The sequence below is a fragment of the Salvelinus alpinus genome, chromosome 12 (genome assembly GCF_045679555.1).
Source record: "Salvelinus alpinus chromosome 12, SLU_Salpinus.1, whole genome shotgun sequence".
NCBI classification, from domain to species: Eukaryota; Metazoa; Chordata; class Actinopteri; order Salmoniformes; family Salmonidae; genus Salvelinus; species Salvelinus alpinus.
In genome coordinates, this window is record NC_092097.1 from 57,949,989 (window position 1) to 57,966,026 (window position 16,038).

General features: G+C 44.9%; 1 protein-coding gene across 8 annotated transcripts in view; it reads right to left on the bottom strand.

The window, feature by feature from the left end:
- atp2b2 (ATPase plasma membrane Ca2+ transporting 2) overlaps positions 1-16,038 on the bottom strand; it is a 165,208-nt gene that overhangs the window by 40,091 nt on the left and 109,079 nt on the right. For all 8 annotated transcript variants that reach the window (XM_071336936.1, XM_071336928.1, XM_071336929.1 and 5 more), the window contains 3 exons: positions 8,551-8,685; positions 8,209-8,315; positions 7,695-7,929 (listed from right to left, as the gene is read on the bottom strand). In XM_071336936.1, the coding sequence (XP_071193037.1) occupies positions 7,695-7,929; positions 8,209-8,315; positions 8,551-8,685 (477 nt within the window). The remainder of the gene's footprint in view (positions 1-7,694; positions 7,930-8,208; positions 8,316-8,550; positions 8,686-16,038) is intronic.

Below are 16,038 nucleotides of genomic sequence, written 5' to 3' on the forward strand. Positions count from 1 at the left end.
TGTTTTCCCTCCAATACCACTTTCTATTAGTTTATAAAAAAGACCTTTGTGCCAAATTGAATCAAATGCTTTCTTGAAATCTACAAAACACGAGTAGATTTTGCCTTTGTTTTGGTTAACTTGTTTATCAATTAGAGTGTGGAGGGTGTAAATGTGGTCTGTTGTACGATAATTTTTTAGAAATCCAATCTGGCTTCTGCTCAGGACGTTGTGTTCGTCAAGGAAATGATGTAGTCTGCTATTTATAATACTGCAGAGAATTTTCCCCAAGTTGCTGTTAACGCATATTCCTCTGTAATTATTTGGGTCAAATTTGTCTCCATTTTTATAGATTGGTGTGATCAATCCCTGGTTCCAAATATCGGGGAAAATACCTGCAGTGAGGATAATGTTGAAGAGTTTGAGTATAGCCAATTTGAATTTGTGGTCTGTATATTTGATCATTTCATTTAAAATCCCATCAGCACCACAGGCCTTTTTGGGTTGGAGATTGCATATTTTTTCCAATAATTCTTCTTCTGTAATTTGGGTATCCACAGGATTCTGATAGTCTTTGACTGCTAATTCAAGGATTTGTAATTTATCTTGTATATCTTTTTGTTCTGGGCTCTTTGTTATATTGCTGTAGAGGTTTGCAAAGTGATTTCTCCACATATCCCCATTTTGGATAGCCAACTCCTCATGATGAGGTTTGTTTAATTTATTCCAATTCTCCCAGAAGTGGTTTGATTCTATGGATTCCTCAATTCCATCCAGCTGATTTCTAATGTGCTGTTCCTTTTTTGTTCTTAGGGTGCGTTTGTATTGCTTCAGTGTTTCCCCATATTGAAGGCGTATATTTTTGTTGTCTGGTTCTCTGTGTTTTTGATTAGATATATTTCTCAATGACTTTCTTAGATTTTTGCAATCATTATCAAACCATTTTTCATTATCTGTTATTTTTGGTTTGCTCTTATGCTTCTTTAGATTAGCCAAGGAGGCTAATTTGTCAAATATAAAGTTTATGTTCCTAACGGCCAAATTTACACCTTCATTGCTGAAGGAGAATGTTAAGGCTAAAAAGTTGTCCAGGAGAGATTGTATTTTTTGGCTACTAATTGCTTTTTGGTAGATGTCTGTACTGTTTGCACTCCATCTATAGGCTTGTTTAGTACCATGTAATTTATTGGGCCATGATGCTTCATGGTTGGGTTCTGCTCTTCTCAGATACACTGTGATTTTACTGTGGTCTGAGAGAGGTGTTAGTGGGCTGACTGTGAAGGCTCTGAGAGACTCTGGGTTTAGGTCGGTGAGGAAGTAGTCTACAGTGCTGCTGCCAAGGGATGAGCTGTAGGTGTACCTACCAAAAGAGTCTCCTCTCAGCCTGCCATTGACTATGTACAGACCCAGTGTTCGACAGAGCCTCAGGAGCTGTAATCCATTTTTGTTTTTCACTTTGTCATAGTTGTTTCTGTGGGGGTATGTGGGGAGGGAAAGGTTATTGCTTCCTGGTAGGTGTTTATCCCCATGACTGTTAATAGTGTCTTGTTCTTCTGCTATTCTAGCATTCAGGTCTCCACAGACCAGTACGTTGCCTTGGGCCTGAAAGTGACTAATCTCTCCCTCTAGAATGGAGAAGCTCTCTTCGTTGAAGTAGGGTGACTCTGAGGGGGGAATGTATGTGGCACAGAGGAAGACATTTTTATCTGTCAAGATAGCTTCCTTGTTGATTTTTAACCAGATAAAGAATTCTCCTGTTTTGATCAATTCGATTGAATTAATTAGTTCAGATTTATACCATATTAGCATTCCCCCTGAGTCTCTGCCCTGTTTGATTCCTTTTAATTTAGTGGATGGTATGATTATCTCCCTATAACCTAGTGGACAGCCAGTGGAAACATCACCTCTGCACCATGTTTCCTGTAGTACTAAAATATCAACATCATCAATTTCTTTCAGGAAGTCTGGGTTTCTGCTCTTTAGCCCAAAAGCAGAGGACTTCAATCCTTGTATATTCCAACATGCAACGTAAAAAGACTTCATAACTTTTTTTTTCTCTTTTCTTTACCTTTCAAAATGAGACAAACACTCATAATCCAAGAAGAACCATTAAAATAGGATTTTTCAATTAAAGTAAACTCTTATTTTGCAAATGTGATTTGTTTATCATTTAGATAGAATTTGTGTCATGCCACTTGGGTGGATGTAGTGTGAGAATGGTGGAGTTCTTGTGCTCATCTTACCATGACCCTCGGCCCATCACATGTGAGCATAGTAGACTCAGCATTTGTTTAATGTCACTCATTTGGTTGGTGGGGGCTGGGCCAGTTGCTCCTCTCACAGCCTGTGCGTAGCTCTGCCTGCTGGGCTGTGGCTCCTCCAGGTGTGGGTCTGCGGTGGGGAGGAGGGGGGTGGTAGGCCTCATCTGGGTGGCTCTGAAGCTGGGCTGGGGTGGTCTGTGCTGCGCTGGCTGTGGTGGGCATTGAGGTTGGTGGTGCTGTGGTCGTGGCTGGGGGGTCCAGGGTGCTGGTCCGGGATGTTGTCTCGGTGATCTCGGCGGGGTGGAGATTGCTCCGCTGTTCCTGGGTGGAGAGTTCGGGCTGCGGTTTAAAGCGACGTCCTTGAGAGTCTTGGCAAGGATGGGGACTGTCTCCCTGTACAGGTGAACATGGTCATAGAGACAGTCCAGATCGAGGGTGGGATGGTGGGCCAGGTGTACATTGGGTCGCAGGGCACAGTCCCGGGATAGGCTGGCGTTTATTCTTTGGATTGTGGCAGGGTGGAAGTCCCTCCTCTGTAGAAGGGTTGACACTATGATTCTTGAGTTGGGGAAGATTGCGGAGGCCTTCTCAATCACTCCCCGTAGTGAAGTCGCCACCCTCTCCTGCTGAGCACGCAGGTCGTTGCTTCCGGTATGTATGATTATGTGGCTTGGCGACCCGAGATGGTTCTTATCAAGCAGCTCCATGGCACTTTGCGTTGTTGGGCACCACACCTTTCTCGTTTTGTGTCTAGGGAAAAGTTTCTTCTCCTGAACATACTTCCCATTTGAGTCCATTAACAGGACGATGTCAGCCAGTGTTTCTTCTGGACTGGGGGTGGCAGAGGGGGGGCTGGTGGGTGTTGGAGCTGGGGTGTGGCTGGTCTGTGTGGGTGCCACTGTCAGTGGGAGGATGTTCTGTGGGTTGGGGAGGAGGGGTGCAGCAGCCAGGGCTGGGGAAGTCTGGCTGGTTGAGCTGGGCTCCTCTGCTGTGTGAGGGCAGGTCATAGGGTGGTGATCTATCTGCTCCTGCAGCCTGTCCTCTGCTCTCTTTCTCTCCTGCAGCTCCTCTCTTAGTGCGGTCAGCTCCTTATTGCTGCTCTGCCTGTCTTTTTGGAGCTCTCTCACCTCCTTTGTTAGATCAGCCAGCTCTCTCTTGAGTCCGTCTCTCTCTTGCTGAACCTCTTTCAGCTGTGTTGCAAAGCTGCTGTCCTGCTCTGTCCTCACCTTGGTTAGGAGCTCCTCTAAGGTGTGGTTGTCTGGTTGCTGTTTGCTCACGCTCTCCCTGAGCAGGACCACCTCCCCCTCCAGTTTGGTGAACTCATCCCTCATGGCAGCCATGGTGGTGAGGAGGGCCTGAGCCTGCTCTGCACTGAGGGGGTCGCTCTCCTCTTGGGGCGTGTCCTCCACTATGGTGGGAAGAGAGGTGCTGGATGTGCCTTGTTGGGTGGGGAGGGTAAGGGTGAGGGTGGTGCTGGGGGAGTTTGTCTTGTGGGAGGGCATGTCACTGGTGGTGTCCTTCTCTCTCTCCGCTCTCTCCTTAATGGTCTGAAAGTCTGTTTCAAACAGCCTGATGTTACCTTGCACCATGACAGTCTCTCTCTCTCTGTCTCTCTCTCTGTCTCTCTCTCTGTCCCTCTCTCTGTCCCTCTCTCTGTCTCTCTCTGTCTCTCTCTCTCTCTCTCTCTCTCTCTCTCTCTCTCTCTCTCTCTCTCTCTCTCTCTCTCTCTCTCTCTCTTTCTCTCTTTCTCTCTCTCTCTCTTTCTCTCTCTCTCTCTCTCTCTCTCTCTCTCTCTGTCTCTCTCTCTCTCTCTCTCTCTCTCTCTCTCTCTCTCTCTCTCTCTCTCTCTCTCTCTCTCTCTCTCTCTCTCTCTCTCTCTCTCTCTCTCTCTCTCTCTCTTTCTCTCTCTCTCTCTCTCTCTCTCTGTCTCTCTCTCTCTCTGTCTCTCTCCCTCTCTCTTGATCTCACCCTCTCTGTCTCTCTCCCTCTCTCTTGATCTCACCCTCTCTCTCTCTCTCTCTCTCTCTCTCTCTCTCTCTCTCTCTCTCTCTCTCTCTCTCTCTCTCTCTCTCTCTCTCTCTCTCTCTCTCTCTCTCTCTCTCTCTCTCTCTCTCTCTCTCTCTCTCTCTCTCTCTCTCTCTCTCTCTCTCTCTCTCTCTCTCTCTGTCTCTCTCTCTCTTTCCCTCTCTCTCTCTCTCTCTCTCTCTCTCTCTCTCTCTCTCTCTCTCTCTCTCTCTCTCTCTCTCTCTCTCTCTCTCTCTCTCTCTCTCTCTCTCTCTCTCTCTCTCTCTCTCTCTCTCTCTCTCTCTCTCTCTCTCTCTCTCTCTCTCTCTCTCTCTCTCTCTCTCTCTCTCTCTCTCTCCCCTCTCTGTCTCTCTCTCTCTCTCTCTCTCTCTCTCTCTCTCTCTCTCTCTCCCTCTCGTTCTCTCTCTCTCCCTCTCGTTCTCAATTCAATTCAATTCAATTCAAGGGGCTTTATTGGCATGGGAAACATGTGTTAACATTGCCAAAGCAAGTGAGGTAGATATTATACAAAAGTGAAATAAACAATACAAATTAACAGTAAACATTGCTCACCAACCAAGATTTCACAAAATGGGACAAACACCAAATTGAGACTCTGCATGCAGAATTCTGCAAAAATATCCTCCGTGTACAACGTAGAACACCAAATAATGCATGCAGAGCAGAATTAGGCCGATACCCACTAATTATCAAAATCCAGAAAAGAGCCGTTAAATTCTACAACCACCTAAAAGGAAGCGATTCCCAAACCTTCCATAACAAAGCCATCACCTACAGAGAGATGAACCTGGAGAAGAGTCCCCTAAGCAAGCTGGTCCTAGGGCTCTGTTCACAAACAAACACAAACACACCCCACAGAGCCCCAGGACAACAGCACAATTAGACCCAACCAAATCATGAGAAAACAAAAAGATAATTACTTGACACATTGGAAAGAATTAACAAAAAAACAGAGCAAACTAGAATGCTATTTGGCCCTAAACAGAGAGTACACAGTGGCAGAATACCTGACCACTGTGACTGACCCAAACTTAAGGAAAGCTTTGACTATGTACAGACTCAGTGAGCATAGCCTTGCTATTGAGAAAGGCCGCCGTAGGCAGACATGGCTCTCAAGAGAAGACAGGCTATGTGCTCACTGCCCACAAAATGAGGTGGAAACTGAGCTGCACTTCCTAACCTCCTGCCCAATGTATGACCATATTAGAGAGACATATTTCCCACAGATTACACAGATCCACAAAGAATTTGAAAACAAATCCAATTTTGATAAACTCCCATATCTACTGGGAGAAATTCCACAGTGTGCCATCACAGCAGCAAGATTTGTGACCTGTTGCCACAAGAAAAGGGCAACCAGTGAAGAACAAACACCATTGTAAATACAACCCATATTTATGCTTATTTATTTTAACTTGTGTGCTTTAACCATTTGTACATTGTTACAACACTGTATATATATAATATAACATTTGTAATGTCTTTATTGTTTTGAAACTTCTGTATGTGTAATGTTTACTGTTAATTTGTATTGTTTATTTCACTTTTGTATAATATCTACCTCACTTGCTTTGGCAATGTTAACACATGTTTCCCATGCCAATAAAGCCCCTTGAATTGAATTGAATTGAATTGAGAGAGAGAGAGAGAGAGAGGGAAAGAGAGAGAGAGAGAAAGAGAGAGAGAGAGAGAGAGAGAGAGAGAGAGAGAGAGAGAGAGAGAGAGAGAGAAATAGAGAGAGAGAGAGAGAGAACTATACCAGCAGCAGTGAATCTCTTCTTATTCTCATGTTGTTTTGAATCATTCAGCTACTTTATATCGGTTACCAACCTACCATTCAATACCAACCTACCATTCAGTTACCTACCTACCATTGTTACCTACCTACCATTCAGCTACTTACCACTCAGTTACCTACCTACCATTCAGTTACCTACCTACCATTTAGTTACCTACCTACCATTCAGTTACCTAACTACCATTCAGCTACTTACCATTCAGTTACCTACCAACCACTCAGTTACCTACCTACCATTTAGTTACCTACCTACCATTCAGTTACCTACCTACCATTCGGTTACCTACCTACCATTCGGTTACCTACCTACCATTCGGTTACCTACCTACCATTCGGTTACCTACCTACCATTCAGTTACCTACCTACCATTCAGTTACCTACCTACCATTCAGTTACCTACCTACCATTCAGTTACCTACCTACCATTCAGTTACCTACCAACCATTCAGTTACCTACCTACCATTCAGTTACCTACCTACCATTCAGTTACCTACCTACCATTCAGTTACCTACCAACCATTCAGTTACCTACCTACCATTCAGTTACCTACCTACCACTCAGTTACCTACCTACCACTCAGTTACCTACCTACCACTCAGTTACCTACCTACCACTCAGTTACCTACCTACCACTCAGTTACCTACCTACCATTCAGTTACCTACCTACCATTCAGTTACCTACCTACCATTCAGTTACCTACCTACCATTCAGTTACCTACCTACCATTCAGTTACCTACCTACCATTCAGTTACCTACCTACCATTCAGTTACCTACCAACCATTCAGTTACCTACCAACCATTCAGTTACCTACCTACCATTCAGTTACCTACCTACCATTCAGTTACCTACCTACCATTCAGTTACCTACCAACCATTCAGTTACCTACCAACCATTCAGTTACCTACCTACCATTCAGTTACCTACCTACCATTCAGTTACCTACCTACCATTCAGTTACCTACCGACCATTCAGTTACCTACCTACCATTCAGTTACCTACCTACCACTCAGTTACCTACCTACCACTCAGTTACCTACCTAACACTCAGTTACCTACCTACCATTCAGTTACCTACCTACCATTCAGTTACCTACCTACCATTCAGTTACCTACCAACCATTCAGTTACCTACCAACCATTCAGTTACCTACCTACCATTCAGTTACCTACCTACCATTCAGTTACCTACCTATCATTCAGTTACCTACCTACCATTCAGTTACCTACCTACCATTCAGTTACCTACCTACCATTCAATTACCTACCTACCATTCAGTTACCTACCTACCATTCAGTTATCTACTTACCCATCTTTTATTTGTACCGATCATATTGTAGTCTATATATAAGTAAATCGTATATTTTTGTGGAGTACTGTTAGATTGTTTGATTGCTATACATTGTGGATTAGTATAGTGTAATGGAGGTTTTTCTTACTAAGAAAACCGGTTACAAATAGGACATACGTATCCGATCCCTACCCTGTCAATCATCCTGATCAATAGCCGAACAAATAAGACATACGTATCCGATCCCATACCTGTCAATCATCCTTATCAATAGCCGAACAAATAGGGTCATTCCCTGTGAGGATGAGTCCCTTCATATGAGAAGCCTTCACCTCTGGTCTGACGGGGTCCTCTATGCCGACCACGCAGACGGCCGTCAGCTCATTGAGAATGTCGTTCTCGTTGTCCCAGAGTGGTTCTGGGTCGCCAGGGAAGTCACGGTACGCCACGCAGATGGTCCGCAGCCCGTCACACGCCATCGGCTCGATCACCTTCTTCACCATCTCGTCCTTATCCCGGGGACGGAACAGCCGCGGCTCACCTTCCTGGTTCAGGATCTTAGTACACCTGGAGGGGGGGGGGGGGGCAGAGGTTAGAGGTCAGGGCTAAAGCCTTGAGGAGATCAGTGACGAACATCATCAATCACAATCAATCTATCCCCCAAAATCAAGCTGTAGTTCCTGTGGGCCCTAATGAGAAAGATCTGAGAGAATCTTATTTAAGATCTGTACAAGTGACTAGGAGGTAGAAGCTCAGGGGGTTTCTCTCCTTTCTGGATTGGGTGCTGGAAACTGAAGTTGGAACCAAGATCCATCATGGGATCAGACCTAGTTGTAAACCACTCACTTCTTCAGGACGATCTCGGAGGCTCCTTTGCTGTACATCCTGAAGGAGCCGTCTGGTAGTTTGATGACCGTGGACATGGATTTCCTGACCGAGTTGAAGGTGTACACCTGGTAGAATTAGGATTAGAATTCTTAATTAGAATTCAGAATTAGAATAATTACAATTCAAAATATAACAACTTTATCGTTCATACAATGGGGAAATGTGTCTATGGCTTCGTTACACAATGATTGACATGAAGAATAACATCAAAAACACCACCGCCATCATCATCATCATCACCACCATCGTCATCACGACAGAAACAGCATGATAGAGGACCACAATGATAAAGGTGTAGACCTTGTAGAGTTTCTCCTCTGGGATCTGGTTGCGGACGGGCTGGTAATCTCTCTTCAGGTCCAGCACCAGGCCCAGCAGACCACACTCTGTCTTGTTGCCCACCTGCATGGGCAGACCACCCTCCTTGGTGGCAGGCTGGGGAGATGGAGAGACAGTCATAGGTTAGATCAGAGCTTTGAGTTCTGCCTTTTCCAACAGCTCCAGATACACAGCACACGTTGACAGGCACAGGGCCAGCAGCAGTGGCCCTCAATGGAGAGCCCTTGCTCAAGGGCACAATGGCAAGGACGGTACCTGGGATCAAAGACCAGCAGCGTTCCAGCTGCCAGTTCAGTTCCATTCCTATTTTGTGTTGCCTGGGTCTTGAACCCAAGGTGGGTGTTAGGAAAGGAAGGACAGGTACACATTAAGGTGTTAGGAAAGGAAGGACAGGTACACATTAAGGTGTTAGGAAAGGAAAGGAAGGACATGTACACATTAAGGTGTTAGGAAAGGAAAGGAAGGACAGGTACATATGAAGGTGTTAGGAAAGGAAGGACAGGTACACATTAAGGTGTTAGGAAAGGAAGGACAGGTAACATTAAGGTGTTAGGAAAGGAAGGACAGGTACACATTAAGGTGTTAGGAAAAGAAGGACAGGTACACATTAAGGTGTTAGGAAAGGAAGGACAGGTACACATTAAGGTGTTAGGAAAGGAAAGGAAGGACAGGTACACATTAAGGTGTTAGGAAAGGAAATGAAGGACAGGTACACATTAAGGTGTTAGGAAAGGAAAGGAAAGGAAGGTCAGGTACACATTAAGGTGTTAGGAAATGAAAGGAAGGTCAGGTACACATTAAGGTGTTCGGAAAGGAAGGACAGGTACACATTAAGGTGTTAGGAAAGGAAAGGAAGGACAGGTACACATTAAGGTGTTAGGAAAGGAAAGGAAGGACAGGTACACATTAAGGTGTTAAGAAAAGGAAAGGAAAGGAAGGACAGGTACACATTAAGGTGTTCGGAAAGGAAGGACAGGTACACATTAAGGTGTTAGGAAAGGAAAGGAAGGTCAGGTACACATTAAGGTGTTAGGAAAGGAAAGACAGGTACACATTAAGGTGTTAGGAAAGGAAAGACAGGTACACATTAAGGTGTTAGGAAAGGAAAGACAGGTACACATTAAGGTGTTAGGAAAGGAAGGACAGGTACACATTAAGGTGTTAGGAAAGGAAGGACAGGAACACATTACGGTGTTAAGAAAGGAAAGGAAGGACAGGTACACATTAAGGTGTTAGGAAAGGAAGGACAGGTACACATTAAGGTGTTAGGAAAGGAAGTACAGGTACACATTAAGGTGTTAGGAAAGGAAGGACAGGTACACATTAAGGTGTTAGGAAAGGAAAGGAAGGACAGGTACACATTAAGGTGTTAGGAAAGGAAGGACAGGTACACATTAAGGTGTTAGGAAAGGAAGTACAGGTACACATTAAGGTGTTAGGAAAGGAAGGACAGGTACACATTAAGGTGTTAGGAAAGGAAAGGAAGGACAGGTACACATTAAGGTGTTAGGAAAGGAAGGACAGGTACACATTAAGGTGTTAGGAAAGGACAGAAAGGACAGGTACACATTAAGGTGTTAGGAAAGGAAGGACAGGTACACATTAAGGTGTTATGAAAGGAAAGGAAGGACAGGTACACATTAAGGTGTTAGGAAAGGAAAGGAAGGACAGGTACACATTAAGGTGTTAGGAAAGGAAAGGAAGGACAGGTACACATTAAGGTGTTAGGAAAGGAAGGACAGGTACACATTAAGGTGTTAGGAAAGGAAAGAAAGGACAGGTGAACATTAAGGTGTTAGGAAAGGAAAGAAAGAACAGGTACACATTAAGGTGCAGTGTATAAAGTCAGAACATCTGCTGTCTCATCCACTGCCTGTTACATGGGAGCACCCCAAGGCTCGATCCTAAGCCCCACGCTCTTCTCAGTTTACATCAACAACATAGCTCAGGCAGTAGGAAGCTCTCTCATCCATCTATATGCAGATGATACAGTCTTATACTCAGCCGGACCCTCCCCGGGTTTTGTGTTAAATGCTCTACAACAAAGCTTTCTTAGTGTTCAACACGCTTTCTTTACCCTTAACCTTGTTCTGAACACCACAAGGTCATGTGGTTTGGTAAGAAGAATGCCCCTCTCCCCACAGGTGTGATTACTACCTCTGAGGGTTTAGAGCTTGAGGTAGTCACCTCATTCAAGTACTTGGGAGTATGGCTAGACGGTACACTGTCCTTCTCTCAGCACATATCAAAGCTGCAGGCTAAAGTCAAATCTAGACTTGGTTTCCTCTATCGTGATCGCTCCTCTTTCACCCCAGCTGCCAAACTAACCCTGATTCAGATGACCATCCTACCCATGCTAGATTACAGAGACGTAATTTATAGATCGGCAGGTAAGGGTGCTCTCGAGTGGCTAGATGTTCTTTACCATTCGGCCATCAGATTTGCCACCAATGTTCCTTATAAGACACATCACTGCACTCTATACTCCTCTGTAAACTGATCATCTCTGTATACCCGTCGCAAGACCCACTGGTTGATGCTTATTTATAAAACCCTCTTAGGCCTCACTCCCCCCTATCTGAGATATCTACTGCAGCCCTCATCCTCCACATACAACACCCGTTCTGCCAGTCACATTCTGTTAAAGGTCCCCAAAGCACACACATCCCTGGGTCGCTCCTCTTTTCAGTTCGTTGCAGCTAGCGACTGGAACGAGCTGCAACGAACACTCAAACTGGACAGTTTTATCTCCATCTCTTCATTCAAAGACTCAATCATGGACACTCTTATTGACAGTTGTGGCTGCTTTGCGTGATGTATTGTTGTCTCTACCTTCTTGCCCTTTGTGCTGTTGTCTGTGCCCAATAACGTTTGTACCATGTTTTGTGTTGCTACCATGTTGGGCTGTTGTCATGTTGTGTTGCTACCATGTTGTGTTGCTGCCATGTTGTGTTGCTACCATGTTGTTGTCATGTTGTGTTGCTACCATGTTGTGTTGTCATGTGTTGCCGCCCTGCTATGTTGTTGTCTTAGGTCTCTGTTTATGTAGTGTTGTGTTGTCTCTCTTGTCGTGATGTATGTTTTGTCCTATATTTATATTTTATTTATTTGTATTTTTTTAATCCCAAGCCCCTGTCCCCGCATGAGGCCTTTTGCCTTCTGGTAGGCCGTCATTGAAAATAAGATTTTGTTCTTAACTGACTTGCCTAGTTAAATAAAGGTTAAATAAAAGTATTATTATTTATTTTAAAGGTGTTAGGAAAGGAAGGACTGTGTCACCTGATCTGCATTGTTTTGCATGTGTTTACCACATCCAGTACAACGCATCACTAGTATGGATACACCCTGGTCCCTCTATCAACACCTTGACTAGTATGGATACACCCTGGTCCCTCTATCAACACCTTGACTAGTATGGATACACCCTGGTCCCTCTATCAACACCTTGACTAGTATGGATACACCCTGGTCCCTCTATCAACACCTTGACTAGTATGGATACACCCTGGTCCCTCTATCAACGCATCACTAGTATGGATACACCCTGGTCCCTCTATCAACACCTTGACTAGTATGGATACACCCTGGTCCCTCTATCAACACCTTGACTAGTATGGATACACCCTGGTCCCTCTATCAACACCTTGACTAGTATGGATACACCCTGGTCCCTCTATCAACACATTGACTAGTATGGATACACCCTGGTCCCTCTATCAACACCTTGACTAGTATGGATACACCCTGGTCCCTCTATCAACACCTTGACTAGTATGGATACACCCTGGTCCCTCTATCAACACCTTGACTAGTATGGATACACCCTGGTCCCTCTATCAACACCTTGACTAGTATGGATACACCCTGGTCCCTCTATCAACACCTTGGCTAGTATGGATACACCCTGGTCCCTCTATCAACACCTTGACTAGTATGGATACACCCTGGTCCTTCTATCAACACATTGACTAGTATGGATACACCCTGGTCCCTCTATCAACACCTTGACTAGTATGGATATACCCTGGTCCCTCTATCAACACCTTGACTAGTATGGATACACCCTGGTCCCTCTATCAACACCTTGACTAGTATGGATACACCCTGGTCCCTCTATCAACACCTTGACTAGTATGGATACACCCTGGTCCCTCTATCAACACCTTGACTAGTATGGATACACCCTGGTCCCTCTATCAACACCTTGACTAGTATGGATACACCCTGGTCCCTCTATCAACACCTTGACTAGTATGGATACACCCTGGTCCCTCTATCAACACCTTGACTAGTATGGATACACCCTGGTCCCTCTATCAACACCTTGACTAGTATGGATACACCCTGGTCCCTCTATCAACACCTTGTCTGGTCTGGCGCCCCACAAACACATAGCTCAGGATACAGTGGGGTATACGGTTGATATACTGTGGGGTATACGGTTGATATACTGTGGGGTATACGGTTGATATACTGTGGGTATACGGTTGATATACTGTGGGTATACGGTTGATATACTGTGGGTATACGGTTGATATACTGTGGGTATACGGTTGATATACTGTGGGTATACGGTTGATATACTGTGGGTATACGGTTGATATACTGTGGGGTATACGGTTGATATACTGTGGGTATACGGTTGATATACTGTGGGTATACGGTTGATATACTGTGGGTATACGGTCGATACACAGTGGGTATACGGTTGATATACAGTGGGTTAAAGGGTTGATATACAGTGGGTATACGGTCGATATACTGTGGGTATACGGTCGATACACAGTGGGGTATACGGTTGATATACAGTGGGTATACGGTTGATATACTGTGGGGTATACGGTTGATATACTGTGGGGTATACGGTTGATATACTGTGGGTATACGGTCGATACACAGTGGGGTATACGGTCGATATACTGTGGGTATACGGTCGATACACAGTGGGGTATACGGTTGATATACTGTGGGGTATACGGTTGATATACAGTGGATATACGGTTGATATACTGTGGGTATTGATATACTGTGGGTATACGGTTGATATACTGTGGGGTATACGGTTGATATACTGTGGGTATACGGTTGATATACTGTGGGTATACGGTTGATATACTGTGGGTATACGGTCGATACACAGTGGGGTATACGGTTGATATACTGTGGGGTATACGGTTGATATACTGTGGGTATACGGTCGATACACAGTGGGGTATACGGTTGATATACTGTGGGGTATACGGTTGATATACAGTGGGTATACGGTTGATATACTGTGGGGTATACGGTTGATATACTGTGGGGTATACGGTTGATATACTGTGGGTATACGGTTGATATACTGTGGGTATACGGTTGATATACTGTGGGTATACGGTTGATATACTGTGGGGTATACGGTTGATATACTGTGGGTATACGGTTGATATACTGTGGGTATACGGTTGATATACTGTGGGGTATACGGTTGATATACTGTGGGTATACGGTTGATATACTGTGGGTATACGGTTGATATACTGTGGGTATACGGTTGATATACAGTGGGTATACGGTTGATATACAGTGGGTTAAAGGGTTGATATACAGTGGGTATACGGTCGATATACTGTGGGTATACGGTCGATACACAGTGGGTATACGGTTGATATACTGTGGGTATACGGTTGATATACTGTGGGGTATACGGTTGATATACTGTGGGGTATACGGTTGATATACTGTGGGTATACGGTTGATATACTGTGGGGTATACGGTTGATATACTGTGGGGTATACGGTTGATATACTGTGGGTATACGGTTGATATACTGTGGGTATACGGTTGATATACTGTGGGTATACGGTTGATATACTGTGGGGTATACGGTTGATATACTGTGGGGTATACGGTTGATATACTGTGGGGTATACGGTTGATATACTGTGGGGTATACGGTTGATATACTGTGGGGTATACGGTTGATATACTGTGGGTATACGGTTGATATACTGTGGGTATACGGTCGATACACAGTGGGGTATACGGTTGATACACAGTGGGTATACGGTTGATATACTGTGGGTATACGGTTGATATACTGTGGGTATACGGTTGATATACTGTGGGTATACGGTTGATATACTGTGGGTATACGGTTGATATACTGTGAATGAACACTTAGAGTATCAGTATGCAGAGACATGGACAGAGTGGAATGCAGTATAGGTCAGTGATTTAGAGCACAGCCAGTCAGAGATAGTTTGATGCAGTACAGTGCAGTGATTTAGAGTATAGCGACTCAGAGATAATTTGATGCAGTACAGTGCAGTGATTTAGAGTACAGCCAGTCAGAGATAGTTTGATGCAGTACAGTGCAGTGATTTAGAGTACAGGTCAGAGATAGTTTGATGCAGTACAGTGCAGTGATTTAGAATATAGCGACTCAGAGATAGTTTGATGCAGTACAGTGCAGTGATTTAGAGTACAGGTCAGAGATAGTTTGATGCAGTACAGTGCAGTGATTTAGAGTACAGCCAGTCAGAGATGGCTTGATGCAGTATAGGTCAGTGATTTAGAGTACAGCCAGTCAGAGATAGTTTGATGCAGTATAGGTCAGTGATTTAGTGTACAGGTCAGAGATGGTGTGATGCAGTACAGTGCAGTGATTTAGAGTACAGGTCAGAGATGGCTTAATAGGGTGTGCAACATAGACTGTATAGTATTTTGGTCTCTACGGGCCACAGACCTTTTCAGGTGAAGGGAGGGTTTGATCATTATTGACCTGAACCATCTGTCAGAGGTGAATTTTTGGAGGAGGAGGGGGGGGTGACCAGGGTGGGATCTGCGATAATCTTTCCTGCATGCTTCCTTGCCCCGGAGTTGTATAGGACTACGTTGGAGGGCAGGTGGCAGCCGATGAACCTCTCTGCAGACCGGACAACGTGTTGCAGTTTACCCTCGCAGACCCAAACCAAACGGCAATGGAGGAAGTGAGGATGGACTCAAACGATTGATGCGTAAAACCGGATCAGGATTGACGGGGAGATTTAGTTTTTTGAGCTGCTTCAAGTAGTATATCGTCTGGTGAGCCTTCTGGGTGACCGCTGGGATGTTGTCCTCCCTCTAGAGGCTGGGATGTTGTCCTCCCTCTAGAGGCTGGGATGTTGTCCTCCCTCTAGAGGCTGGGATGTTGTCCTCCCTTTAGAGTCTGGGATGTTGTCCTCCCTCTAGAGGCTGGGATGTTGTCCTCCCTCTAGAGGCTGGGATGTTGTCCTCCCACTAGAGGCTGGGATGTTGTCCTCCCAATAGAGGCTGGGATGTTGTCCTCCCAATAGAGGCTGGAATGTTGTCCTCCCACTAGAGGCTGGGATGTTGTCCTCCCTCTAGAGGCTGGGATGTTGTCCTCCCTCTAGTGGCTGGGATGTTGTCCTCCCTCTAGAGGCTGGGATGTTGTCCTCACATTAGAG